This window comes from Anabrus simplex, chromosome 11 (assembly GCF_040414725.1).
Source record: "Anabrus simplex isolate iqAnaSimp1 chromosome 11, ASM4041472v1, whole genome shotgun sequence".
Lineage (NCBI taxonomy): Eukaryota > Metazoa > Arthropoda > Insecta > Orthoptera > Tettigoniidae > Anabrus > Anabrus simplex.
In genome coordinates this window covers 11,373,771-11,387,127 of record NC_090275.1, presented here as the reverse complement: position 1 = coordinate 11,387,127, position 13,357 = coordinate 11,373,771, and the positions used below count along the sequence as shown (strand labels likewise).

General features: G+C 41.7%; 1 protein-coding gene across 1 annotated transcript in view; it reads left to right on the top strand.

Annotated features, from left to right (window-relative positions):
• The window catches only part of Grip163 (gamma-tubulin complex component 6), a 249,957-nt gene that overhangs the window by 68,958 nt on the left and 167,642 nt on the right, over positions 1–13,357 (top strand). The window contains exon 8 of the mRNA XM_067155466.2: positions 11,328–11,620. Within this exon, the coding sequence (XP_067011567.2) occupies positions 11,328–11,620 (293 nt within the window). The remainder of the gene's footprint in view (positions 1–11,327; positions 11,621–13,357) is intronic.

Sequence of the window (13,357 nt, the reverse complement as noted above, 5' to 3'; positions counted from 1 at the left end):
TGATCGGACCGGCTGACTGATGTCTTCTAATTCCCAGAAACGTTGAACCAGATTGTCAAGGGAATTGTCACTCGTGGCAAAGAAGGTCTGTATGGTCTGTGGAGGTGCTTCAGCCGTTCTGTTTAACTGAAACCGCCCTGCAAGTATTCACCCAAGTTCCGTGTTCTGGAGAACAGGATAGTCGCCTTGTCTCACCCGTCTCTCCATTCGCAGAAGCTGAAAGAATACCTCCGCACCAATTAGAATGTCAATACGCCCAGGTTGGTTGAAAGTCGAGTCAGCTAAAGGGAGCTCTTCCGGTATACACCAGTCAGCGAAGTTATTATGCGATCCTGGGAGATCAGCCGAAATTCTTGGCAACACAGCACAGTTGATTTCCACTTGGTAATCGCTGTGCATGGAGTGAACATTAACGGTAGCGCTGTGACGAGATTCTCTAGCAGCGTTACTTATACCTTGTATTGGTATTCGGTTTCAAACCTTCTTTAAGCTGAGACGTTCTGCACAGGCATTTGTAATGAAGTGTGACTGACTACTTCAATCTAGGAGCGCTGTACAGGTTTGCAATCTTCCGTATCCATCACACACTTTAACCAGTGCAGTGGAAAGTAATATCTGGGTTTGAGGTTTTGCTTTTAACGAACAATACGTTGCTGTAACAGTTTGTTGCTGGTTGACATCAGCGCTGCTGTCTCTTCCAGGCGGGGCTTCAAGTTGCCTTCGCGGGACTGGTTGATTGGCTCGATGAAGTAGAGTGTGATGTTTCAAGCCACATGAATAACAGGAGCCTGAAGAACAGTTACTAACGATGTGTCCAGGCCTAAGACAATTTGAACACAATCTGTGCTGTTTGACAAAGTCCATTCTTTGTTGGACATTGCTGCTAGAAAAATCTAAACATTTGTAAAGAGGATATACACCATCACAAAATAAACAACTATTGCCAGTAGAGACATAAGCCTGTCTTACTGCTTTGGTGTATTTTATGTCAGTAGCATGCCGTAAGTGGGACGATACTGTTGGTTTCGATATCCGATCTGATTTAATGAGTTCAAGGGCATGGCACCTGTCTTCTAAGAATCGACATAATTCGTCTAATCTCGCAAATTTCAATTTTGATGACGACAGCTCCCATTGTTTTCTGCTGGTCTCATCAATTTGTTGCAGAATCAACTGTGATCTGAGAATTTCATGCAAAGGAATATGAAGTTCAACTGCTTCAAGTGCATTTAGATTACTTGAAACTTGATTTAGAAGTGATCGTAGATCTGTCGATGACTCTTTAATTACAGATGGAAGGTTTAGCAGGTTCTTAATGAGATGTTGCAATAAGTTTAGGGTTATTGTATCTCTGACACACTGTTTGCCATGCAATCTTAAAATTTGTGGTGGTTATGGGCAGATTCTTAATTTGGTCATATGCTTCACCTGTAAGTGAGGATAGCAAATAATGGTACCTTTGTATATCTTCAAGTGAGTCATTGTTTATAACTAAACTGGTAAAAGTGTCAGAAAAATGACGAAAATCAATAATATTGCCCCCCAAATGATGGCAATTTAATAGTTGCATACCTGCCAACCCTTCCGATTTACCCGGAAACTTTCCGGTTTTTAACTCGTCTTCCGATTTTCCGATTTATTTTTACTTCTTCCGATTTTTGACTAATATAATCTCTAGTACGGCCAATACCCTTCCCCTAGAATAAAGGATAAATTCTTATGTGCTTGTGTAATTTACGAAACCTAATTTTCAAGCGTATTTGATGCTTTATTTCGTGAGTGTTTCGTCCGTCGCCTTCGTGTATCGTGTTTCCCGCTCACCATAGCAGCGTGTGCGCTTTATACAGCTGGGGATTCGGGGCGGCAATCGTCCTGCAAGCAAGAGGCTAGCGCGCTAACGACTCAGTTAATCGGGACGAAAGAATGAGTTTGTTATTGTGTTGTTCGCGCGCTCCTAACATCGTTTCTATGCGTAGTTTCGTCGGAGTTGTAGGCCACGTGTTTTTCCTTGCATTTCTATGACAGTTTCTGGTGTTTTCTTTTCTCGTTATGGCCAAAAAATATGACAAACGTTATCTCCAAGTGCTCAGAGATGCCTATAAATTTCTGTACATTTTACCGGCTATTGAAGGAAACTACCGTATTTTCCCGCGAACCGTAATCGACGCCCTTGAATAATTTACACATCCCAATATTTTTGGGTCCAAAGTGGAATTTGACGCACCCACAACTTCACTCAGCTCCGGATGCGTTTCGAAATAAAGATGCCAACTACTCAGGTACCGGTAGCAGGCTTCCTATTGCGAAAACTGGCATTCCAAATACAGGGCAACGTGCTGTATTGGCCGGCAGGAAATCCCACTGCACTAGTTTTACGAGTGTTTCGCGTACGGGACATAATGTGATCTCAAAATTGTTTGTCAGTCCACAGTACCCGATTAATACTGCATCATACGCACTTGCGGTGATCAGTTACGCCGAAACATAGTGAATAGAGCAGCGGGCAGCAAGTTTTCAGTGTGCAAATGAAACATGCGCTACCGCATCAACAGAAGTGCACTTCAAGCGGCCAACAAGTCTCGCAAAGCATTTCGCGGACCAAAAAGCGGCAAGTTTCCGCAAGTAGAGGATTATCTGCTTAACTATATGATTTTGTTACGCAATGTTGGATAAGCCGTTTCTCACAAAATGTTGCATTTTAAAGAATGAGAAATAGCCGCGGCACGTGGAATCATTGTCTCGTATTTGAAGGTTAGCCGAGGCTGAATTAATTTTATGAAGAGAAATGGACTTTCTCTTCGACGAAGAACAACATTATGCCAAAAAGTGACGAATGATTTCAACCATTTTCATCGTTTTGTGATTGAGAAGCGTAAAGTGAAGGAATATTTTATCTCCCTTATAGGAACCGCAGGTCAGACGCCAATCAGTTTCCATATACCATAAAGTTGAACAATCGATAAGAAAGGAACATACAGTGTTATCGCACGCGCTACCGGAAGCAAAAAACAACAATGTACTGCAATGCTTGCTGTAACAGCTGATGGCAGAAAGCTTACATTGTTCTAAAACGAAAAACAATGCCTAAAGTAAAATTTCCGCGAGTGATCCACGTTCGTATTCAAGAAAAAGGGTGGATGGACACGTCATTCGTACAAGATTGGATACGAACGGTTTGGGGTAATGTAGCAGGGTCCCTCCTTCGATGCCCGGCCCTTCTCGTGTTGGACAGGGTTTTTTTTTTTTTTTTTTGCTGGTATGTCATTCAGGTCGTATTGTCAGCTCGTAATGGGAAGAATATTTTCCAGTGTCGGTACTTCAAACCCACGTGTCTAACTTATCTGATGTACCCTATTTGACTTTTCAGAAAAAATCTCACGCCGGAATTTTACGCCAAATGACGATAACTGCAAATGGGTTGAACCAATTATGTTTGGATTATATTTGATGTACCGGTATCTTTTAAATGTAAATGAATTGTAAATAATTTGTAAATATCCGATTTCCTTGAATCGCATCCGAAGTTTTCGCCTGTATTTTTCGTCAAAAAAAGTGCGTTAATTACGCGAGAATATACGGTATTATGCATTTTGTTGCGCGTGTCGGTGTGACAAATATTCGTATGTAAATGTCATAAATAAGAGTGATTAGGTACATTTTCTTGTAACCATTTTTATGTTTTCTTAGTTTAAGATTTTAAATTTAATGGTCAATTCGCATTGTACCTGTAGATAAGTATGCCTTTTATCCTAACCTTTTTTCACGTAGATCTTGGTGGAATATATGTGATGAAATCCAAGAATTAAAAAATCTTCCTATTTTTGGTTTCTGAAAGTTGGCAGGTATGTAGTTGGAAGAGCTAGTTCTCTCTTGAATGAACCAGACTGAGTATCATTTGTTGCACCGGAAAAGTTGCCTTGTTGCAACCGTGCTTCTGCACTCTCTTCTATTAATGTTGTAATTTGATCACTACGGCATAGTACAACGATTCGAAATTATCACGATCTTCACTATGATCTTCAGTTTCATCCTCCAGTTCTAATTTATCTTGGGCATTTTCATACTTTTCTCGTATTCTGGGTAGATCGTCTAGTCTTGCCTTGATTGCATGTATGCTTGACCCTGCTTTAAAATTAACTACGAAGTTGTACTCACGTGTAATACTGGCTTTCGCTAGGCCTCTAGTCTTAACAAGGAGTTGTTTTTCTTTGGAATCCATAGTGGGGAAGAATAGGAATCAGAACTGAGAATGTACTTACAATAGCTGCGTAGGGTACTGCACCGAAGTTGGTCTGCGTGGCTGTCGTATTTCCTCTGGCGCTGACAGATCGCTGGTTGCCATAAACTGAACCAAAGATGGCGACGTCTGAAGTGGGGATCACAATGGCGGATGAACTGACCGGAGGTGGAACAAACATGGCTGCCACCGGGAGCTGTAATATTCCTTGCCAAGATGGCTGCTATGATGCTTCCATCCTGCTACAAGTACATGTGTTGCACATTGACGAAGAATCCACAGAAATCCGGTCTAGGAGTACCATGAATTGAGGTGGGATAGGAATGTAGAAGAGTTTGAGTTGAGTGAATTAGGATAAGTACAAGGTTTAGGTGGGATAGCACGAGGAATGTAGTGGACTATAGGTATAGGACACAAGGTAGGTAGACGGTTCATATCACTGGATTCCTGTGGAATTATTAACAAGATATATTTACACACTTAAATACACTATGCAAGAACACTCGCTACACATATTCAACTTTACATAAACTCCAAGTGTGCTAGTTACATTGACTACTAAGTCATCGTCCTCACTACGCGACAGCCTGTCCGTCTCCGCTTCACACACACGAGTCTCGTCCCCGGAAGTGGCAGGTAGTCTACCCCATCCTGGTGGCAATACAAATAGCACTGTCCATCTGACCTCTGGCGAGGGCTTGCAAAATTAGGGCTAAATAGAGTGGAAACAAACAGGCAAATTTGAGTCTGTTAAAACCAAACATGCTGCAATGTTGCCACTGACTAGCTTAGTGGCAGGCATTGGGGCTGCGTTCATTTGTTGTTCTTAGCACGTCACTGAATGCGATTTACATAGGAGCTAACTATAACGGATTATCCGTAATTATTATGAATTTCACCTCACGATTACGGCATTACGGTCAAAGGGGAAATTATTACGAAAAAGCAAAAATGTCACAAACAATTTTCTACGGGGAAGAAAAAAGGAAAGGAGATAAAAGTGGATCCTTTCAAGCATTCCTGCTCAAACCTCCTCATTTCAACGCTTGTGAGTTGGCAATGGTACTTTGATCGCCACTGCCCTTTGCTACCCGTGAGCGTTGTGAAATTCATTGTCATTAAAGGAGCTTCACTCTGCTCTTCTCTACTTATACAACATTAAGTAATGTTGTATTTGCAGTATTAAGTGTACTTTACAGTACCACCAGAAAGAGTTTTCACTGTTGCTAGGAATAATCGGAGGGAATTCAAGCCTACATTAAGCACATTGCACTGGAATCACTTATGGTTCAGAAGGCAAAAATGCCATCAGAGGAGGATGGACGATTCAAGAAAATCCACTCTGAAAAGCAGCTGTTGAGTGCGAAACAAGCAACAAAGAATGTTTTGTGGCAGAACTGATTGTGATTGGTAATGTGCAAATTTTATGGTGTAATATGAAATTAGAATAGATTGCTGTCGGAAAGGGCAAAGGTTGTGTCATTATCAAGAAAGAAGAAGAATACTTTGGATTTGACTCAAAAATTTTCTGAGGGGCGGCGGGGGGATATTACTGAAAACCCACTTCAAAGGTTGGCACCTCTGGATTTATAATGGAACTGCTAAGTTGTCCTCATCTTCTCTCTCCCCCTCGCTTCCAATATTACTTAAACCTGACTAGTCACTGTCATCCCTCAGATAAACGATAAATGGCTGCAAAGTCTCATTTTGGCTGTGTACCTCTTGGAAACCTCCTCTTGCAATCGTTCTGCATGTCGAATGCATGAAATTGACATCATCACTGTCAATTGAATCATGTATTAATTGTACAACGTCTACCAGTCCAAAGCTAGAATTTACTTATCCCATGTCACTTCAGTAGGATTTTACTGACTGTGGTAGGGAGGTACTTGAACGACTTGATGGCTCATCTCTTCTGTTTTTTAATCAAGTTTGTCTGCTGTTTTAAAAGGTGCAATGCACAGAAGTAATTCTAGTTTTGTTTCAGTGATGTGTTGGGAATTTTGTTCAACACTACAAAATAACTTGGGTTGTCCATTATTATTACGGATCTCCTTCTAGGTAAGGTGGGCTGAGTTGCTCAGACGGTTGAGGTGCTGGCCTCCTGACTTCAGCTTGGCACGTTGGATCCTGGCTCAGTCCGGTGGTTTTTGAAGGTGCTCATACGGCAGCCTCGTCTTGGTAGATTTACTAGCACGTAAAATAACTCCTGTGGGACGAACTTCTGGCACCTCGGCGTCTCCAAAAACCGTCAAAGGTAGTTAGTGGGACGTAAAAACATCATTACCTTCTAGGTAAATCAGCAACCTGTTTTGAAACCAATCTTCAAAGATTTTAAATTTATTTTGGAATAGTAGTCTGAATATTGCAAGCATGGTTGTGAATGAAATATCCACTTACTCTCCTTAATGAAACCTGTGGTTTGCTGAACCCGCATGACACAATAAGTCTGCTTCCCTTCTCTGGAGGAACTGTCAGGGTATGGTTCTAGTTAACCCATGTTTCATCCAGGTAAAGTATAGGGCGTTCATCTCCTGATACTGATTTGTGCAGCAACTATATCCCCGTGTTCCAGGAGGAACTACCGGCCATCATTTGTCTTCTTGTACTTAAAACTGATTGATTTTAGCAGTGAATACATACAAGACACTGAGCTTGTGTACTTAATTTTTTGCTCCATTTCCAAAGTAAGCTGCTTTGCTGTAGGAAATTCCCCTTGATGATACGAAAAAAATGTGTTATGCAAAACATCTTTTTCAAAATTATCAAGATTAGCAACATGCTTTTGCATGTTGTTTCTTTCCAGCAGACCTGAATACTGGAGTAATCCCCTGTTGGAGAGACTCTTACTCCTCAGCACAAATTCTTGTTACTATGAGTAAACTTCCCTTTCCACAAGCTTCAACGGTCAGTTCTCTTGTTTTCAAAAAATTTACTTTTGCTCTCTTTGATTCAGATGACAATTTCTAAAAGTGTGTGCAGACATTGAAAATGTTTCTAGTCTTTCATGGAGATGTGTACATCTTTTAACCACTCTTTCACTTTCGCTTGTGCTGGGTTCATTGCCGGCCATCATCGGTTTATTACTAAATACATTTCCACAATATGTACTAGTCTTAAGCAATAATAATAATAATAATAATAATAACAACAACAACATTGATACTTTCACGGCCGGTACTTGTAGACATGATATGGGGTTTTGGGCTTATGCAGTGTCAACAAAAGTGCTTTTTAAGAAAATACACTGCGTTATCTTCTGTCCTTTTCGTTTTCCTTATCTCTTTACGTCTTCTAGAGGGCAACCGGTTCGAAATAGGTATATTTCATCCCTGACTTTTTTGTAGAGGATTTTTGGGTCTACAAATCTTACATTTACACTTGGGGTCTATCGTTGACGGTTCAGGCAGTGTAAGCCAAGAAAGCAAGTGACCCACCATGGTAGAGCGCTGGCCTTCTTAGCTCAATTTGGCAGGTTCTATGTCGGTCGGTCACTTGCTTTCTTGGCTTACGCTGCGTGAACCGTCAACGATAGCCCCGAAGTGTAAGTGTACGAATTGTAGAGCATAGAAACCTCTACAAAAAAGCCGGTGATGGTATCTAAACTTATTTCGAACCAGTTGCCCTCTAGAAGCGATTTAATGTTATAGTCCACGGTAAAGAAAAATAACTTCTTAAGATTAAATATTTCGATATTATCCTCGAACTCCCCATCGAAATAAATTGTTTGACCTCCTCCACTATTTCTTAAGGATAACAATATCCTTGTCAGGACACTATTTGCATGAATCGTTCAGAAGTTATGACCATTTTAGACTGTAGTGGTAATTCCTTCCCTGTTGTCTGCTAGCAAGTTGCCTGTACCTCGCCGCTTGGAGCGCTGTAGTCGCCTCGGATGAAAAATATCATCAGACCTTCGCGACTGTATATATTAGACTGTGCTTGTTTCGTGATCTGAATATCGATATCAGTGGTTGTCGTGAACAAACTTTCAGCGAGGTACGTCCGTGGTTGGTTCCGCGACCAGATATACCTCTAGATCTACTCCGCGGACCCAAGGTGAACCCGGATTCCTCCGTTTATTTGAGGTATTTCCAAGACTTCGTTCACCAATATCCTGCTGCCAAGCATATCTTCACGGATGGTTCTAAAATTGGAGATAATGTTGGTTGCTCTTTCGTCACCGATGATATCAGCACGAAGATCTCGTTTCCTAGTTTATGTAGCATGTATACTGTGGAGCTTTATGCCATCTTAGAGGTTCTGCAATTTGCACTGCGTGATGAAGGAAACCACTTTCTAATGTGTACCGACTCCTTAAGCTCTCTGCAGTCTATTGAAACCTGTTTCTCGCAACACCCACTGGTGTAACAGATTCATGACCTTCTAGCCAGGTTAAGTGACGCTGGCACCAGAATCGCTTTCACATGGCTTCCAAGCCACGTTGGGATTGCGGGAAACGAACTTGTGGATGAAGCTGCAAAGGAAGCGGTACTTTTACCTCCAAGACCTGTCAGTGTACCTGCTAAAGATATTTGTTCTTAGCTATGTCGAACCATATTGGCGTCCTGGGAATCAGAGTGGCTAGCTATCCGAACTCCCAACAAGCTGAGAGCTATTAAGAAGACAACTACCGTGTGGCGGTCCTCTTTCCGGCCTTCACGGAGAGAGGCCTTAGTATTGTGTAAGCTGAGGATAGGTCATTTATGATCTACCCACTCTTATCTCCTAAAGAGGGAAGACCCCCAGTGTGTTCTTGTGGTGCCCACTTCACCGTGGCCCACATCCTCACAGAGTGCACTGATCTCTCTGGCCTAAGACGGAGCCTCAACCTGCAGGAAACACTCAAACGCATACTAGCCGATGACGCGACTACTGCTAATCTCGTCATCCCCTTTATGTGCGACAGTGGACTAATCAAGGGTATACGTAGTACAGTCATTAAGTTCTGAGATTTGACGCCTGGTGGATAGGCGCCCTCACTACTCTGAGTGTTGAACGCAATGCCGCATTACACGGCGTACACCTACACAGAACCACATCCACCCTCAAAATAGTCGCCGTTGGCCATTATGCACGTTTGCCAATGTTGGTATAGCTGCTGGAAGCACCGCTGAAAGGAAACACCATGTTTCATCTCCAGTTATTATCCGGTTGAGAAACGTCGGATCATCGTCAGCACTACTGATGAGGTCATCGCAAATCATCATGCGATCATCACGTTGGTCTTGCAACAGGATTCATGGCACAATGTGCTGGGTAACACGAGACATTTTGAGGTCATCCCTCAGTATTTTGTGGCAAGTACCATGGCTGACCCCTATTTCTGCTGTGAGATCGTCTACCGATTGGGAGCGGTTAGCATGCACCAACGTTGCAACTTCTTGGATGTTGCGTTCCGTTCAAACTGTTTGTGGCCGTCCAGTACACACATCATCTTCCAAACTGTCCATTCCTTGCACAAAACATCGGTGCCACCTGAATACAACACTGCGACTCAATGCATCCTCACCGTAAACCTGCTGCATCATTCCAAACGTTTCGGCCGCGGTTTTGCCTAATTTCTGGCAGAACTTGATGTTTGCCCGTTGCTCAAATTATGGCATGTCAAGGTCCGACGGATGCATTCAAATCACCGTCACAACAACGACCGTACGTCTGCTTCCAGCGCATGCACTCAACTGTCTCTTGCAGGGACGAGAGACTGACATGGTACCATACCACGGCGCCACCTATGCGGTATAGTGTACCACAGCACCATCATGTGGTCAGCCTCAGAACTTAATGACTGTACTACGTATAAATTACAAGTGTACTGTTACTCAGGGAACTTTCATTCCCTTTTGATTCGTTAGTAATTTTTTGTTTAACCAGTCGGAATTGTGAGCAATCTTGCTGAAGATGGGCTCGCTCATGCGTAGCGAGGAATAGATACGGAAGATTATCGACCGGATTAAATATAAACACTGAAGCTGAGTGTATGAATATTACCGGATAAAACTAACGTGCCCGAATTTGCCCATAGTAACAGATGAATCAGTAAAATGGTTCTCACTGTAACCGAACGATATTGCACAGATTAATATAGGAATTTTTGAAGGTCATAGTCATTAAAACGGGGGTTCTCTTCTTCTACAGTGGCTGCGGTCGGATGTGTATCGTAGATATCTCACTTTAGCCCTAAGTGCCCGCACTCTAAATTCCTCTTCTGCCTTGAATCATCCTTAGCAAGCATATGACGTCTTTTTCATAGGTTCTTAATGTCACATAACCAAAACTAATAGAAACAAATATTTGTGAATTTTAACATTTTGTTAACGCTAAATGCTAAATAATTTTCGGGACTGAGAATTTCTTCTGTTAAATGTGGGTTTACGCTAAATCAGGGTTATACTGTAAATTCTTGCAAAGAATTTTTAACTACATTTCCCATCATAGTTCACTAGCTTCATAGCTCGTATTGATAGTTCTAACAATCACAATTGTAAACTTGGATTTCCTGCTTAATCAATACTTGATTTATTTCTGATGTATTTACCTTGCAAATACACTTAGCAGTACTGGTTGTTTTGACTTACTTTCCTGTTGTGTCCAGCCAGTTGCTTGCGTGCTTGTTGGGAGCGTGTCTTATACTGTTCCTTGTCTGGCGAGGGCTGTTGTTGTAACGGTGGGGGGCCAGGGTGTTGAGCAGAGGGGAGGCTTTGAAGCGTAAATGATCGACGAAATTGTTCTCCCAGAGTGTCTATTAGGCAACACAGGACGGCGGGGCAAGCCCGTGACTGGCAGATTCATTTCTTGTACCCACACCGTCTGTGCCTTTAAATTTTGTATCTTGTATAGTGTTTATTAATACGTTAGCTTCGTCACAATGGAGCACTTTACGGTTATATATTAACTAAGTTGAAACTGAAAAGAAAATGGCTTCCGGTTTAACAAGGTTTTTCAGTCGAAACTTAAAATATAAAATTGATGATAGAATCTGAGGATGTTCTTGTATAATGAAACATGTTTTCTTTTACAGGTATGTTATATTGTTGTTCTGTGCTTCAACATCTGAAAGAACTTATATAATTTTAACGTTGTGTTGAAGGCTCTATGCGAGAGCGTGCGGCGCTACCTCCACTTCTACAGGGGCGCTGTCCTCGTGTACCGAGCCAACGAGCACCACATGCTGAACCTGACGCGCTGGCTACAGGGACTGAAGCAACATCTTCAAGCCCTGGCTAGACTGTGTTGTCTGGAAGACTCTCCTGTGCACCGGCGCCTCCCTGAAGGTATCGGTCTCATTTCCTACCTGTATGCTGAGCTGGAGAACACCATCTCCACCGAAGTGGCAAACATCCTGTGTTCCATCCTGCGGTCTTGCTGTCAGGTCTACTTCAAGTAAGTCTACATCTACCTATGTTGTGTTGGAAAATGTTTATATTCGTCCCGTTAGTGTCGTATTGTACAACTGTGCCCTCGACAGATTTGGTATAGCTTAAAACCTTTTAAAAAATTACTTCGATGCTCAAGTAATTCAGGAATATTCCTCAAAAAGATTTTTTTATTTGACACCTGCAATAGTTTTTGAGTTATGATTCAAAAGGTAAGATTCTGCAAGTTATATTTAATGCCAGTGTGTTGTCATCATGTAAACATATGTTTATTGCTTATTTCCTTCAAATTACATTTTCAAGAACCATTTCCCAGATAGCTCATAATCCATCAAACATGAACTTATTAAAAAATGTTTAGGGTGTTTTTTGCACATTTCATGTATAATATGATGCAAAATTGCTTCCTTGTGTTGAAAAGGCCTTCAGTTAAAAAACAAAGTACTGTTCTAAAAATTCTAAAGAATTAGTGCATTGTATTAACAGTAAATTAAAAATACAGTAGATATCCGCTATAGCGAGTATGGCATATAGTGAGAACGCCGTTGTAACAGCTTTTTTCTGCCCCTTGAAAATTCCTATATTAAACTATGTATTATCCTTCGGTTACAGCGCGAACCCTATCCCTGGTGCATTCATTATCATGGATGATTTAGCGTGCATTATTTTTCCCGTTATTGGTATTAATGCATTCCAATGGTTATATTGAATGCGATTCATCATCTTCTGTATAGTTTTAGCACTATGTTCACTAGTGAACTCTCTTGTCGATATTCGAACTGGAAGGGGATGTCGGAGTGTATTAGTAATACTTGTCGACTGAAGTTCTGTAAGCACTATTCGAAAATGAAAGAGGGTATACAGTAGAACCCCTATTTAACGTTTTTACAGGGACCTGATATTTTTGACCTTTAATGGGGGTTTACCTTAAATGGAGGTTTCAGTAGAAAGCACACCTTTTCCAGAGATCTTTGCCTGTATCAACGTAAATTGTACTATCATACATTATTTACACTGTGACAGGAATAACACAGGGAGATATCTACCCTACACACTGTACCGTAGTTAAAACTTTGCACAGTTTGTGCTGAAGATAACTCTTGTGCCCCTGCTATCTAAGCATGAGACCTGTACTGTACCATAACTATATATAGGTTTGGCTCTGATTGTTCTTTGAAAATATTTAAATGTAATCAAATAAATAAATGCTTGGGTACGCCCTAACAAATTTGTTCCTCTGCACTATCATCAGATAACAGACCTATGCTATTTGCTGAACCCAACTGAATAATTGCTGAAGGCATATACAAAAGGAAATGTGGTTGCTGGATGATGGATCATTCATACATGCATCTTGATTGCACACTGTTATGCCTTTTAGCATTCGGTCTGCGAGCCTCTGAGTCGCACTTTAAGATACTTTATCCTTAGAAAATTCAAGTGATCCATTAATTTTGCCGGTCAGTGTAGTTGCACACCTCTTAAAACTTTGTCAACCGGGTGAGTTGGCCATGCAGTTAGATGCGCGCGGCTGTGAGCTTGCATGCGGGAGATAGCGTGTTCGAATCCCACTATCGGCAGCCCTGAAGATGTGTTTCCGTGGTTTACCATTTTCACACCAGGCAAATGCTGCGGCTGTACCTTAATTAAGGCCACGGCTGCTTCCGTCCAACTCCTAGGCCTTTCCTATCCCATCGTCACCATAAGACCTGTCTATGTCGGTGCGACATGAAGCCACTATCAA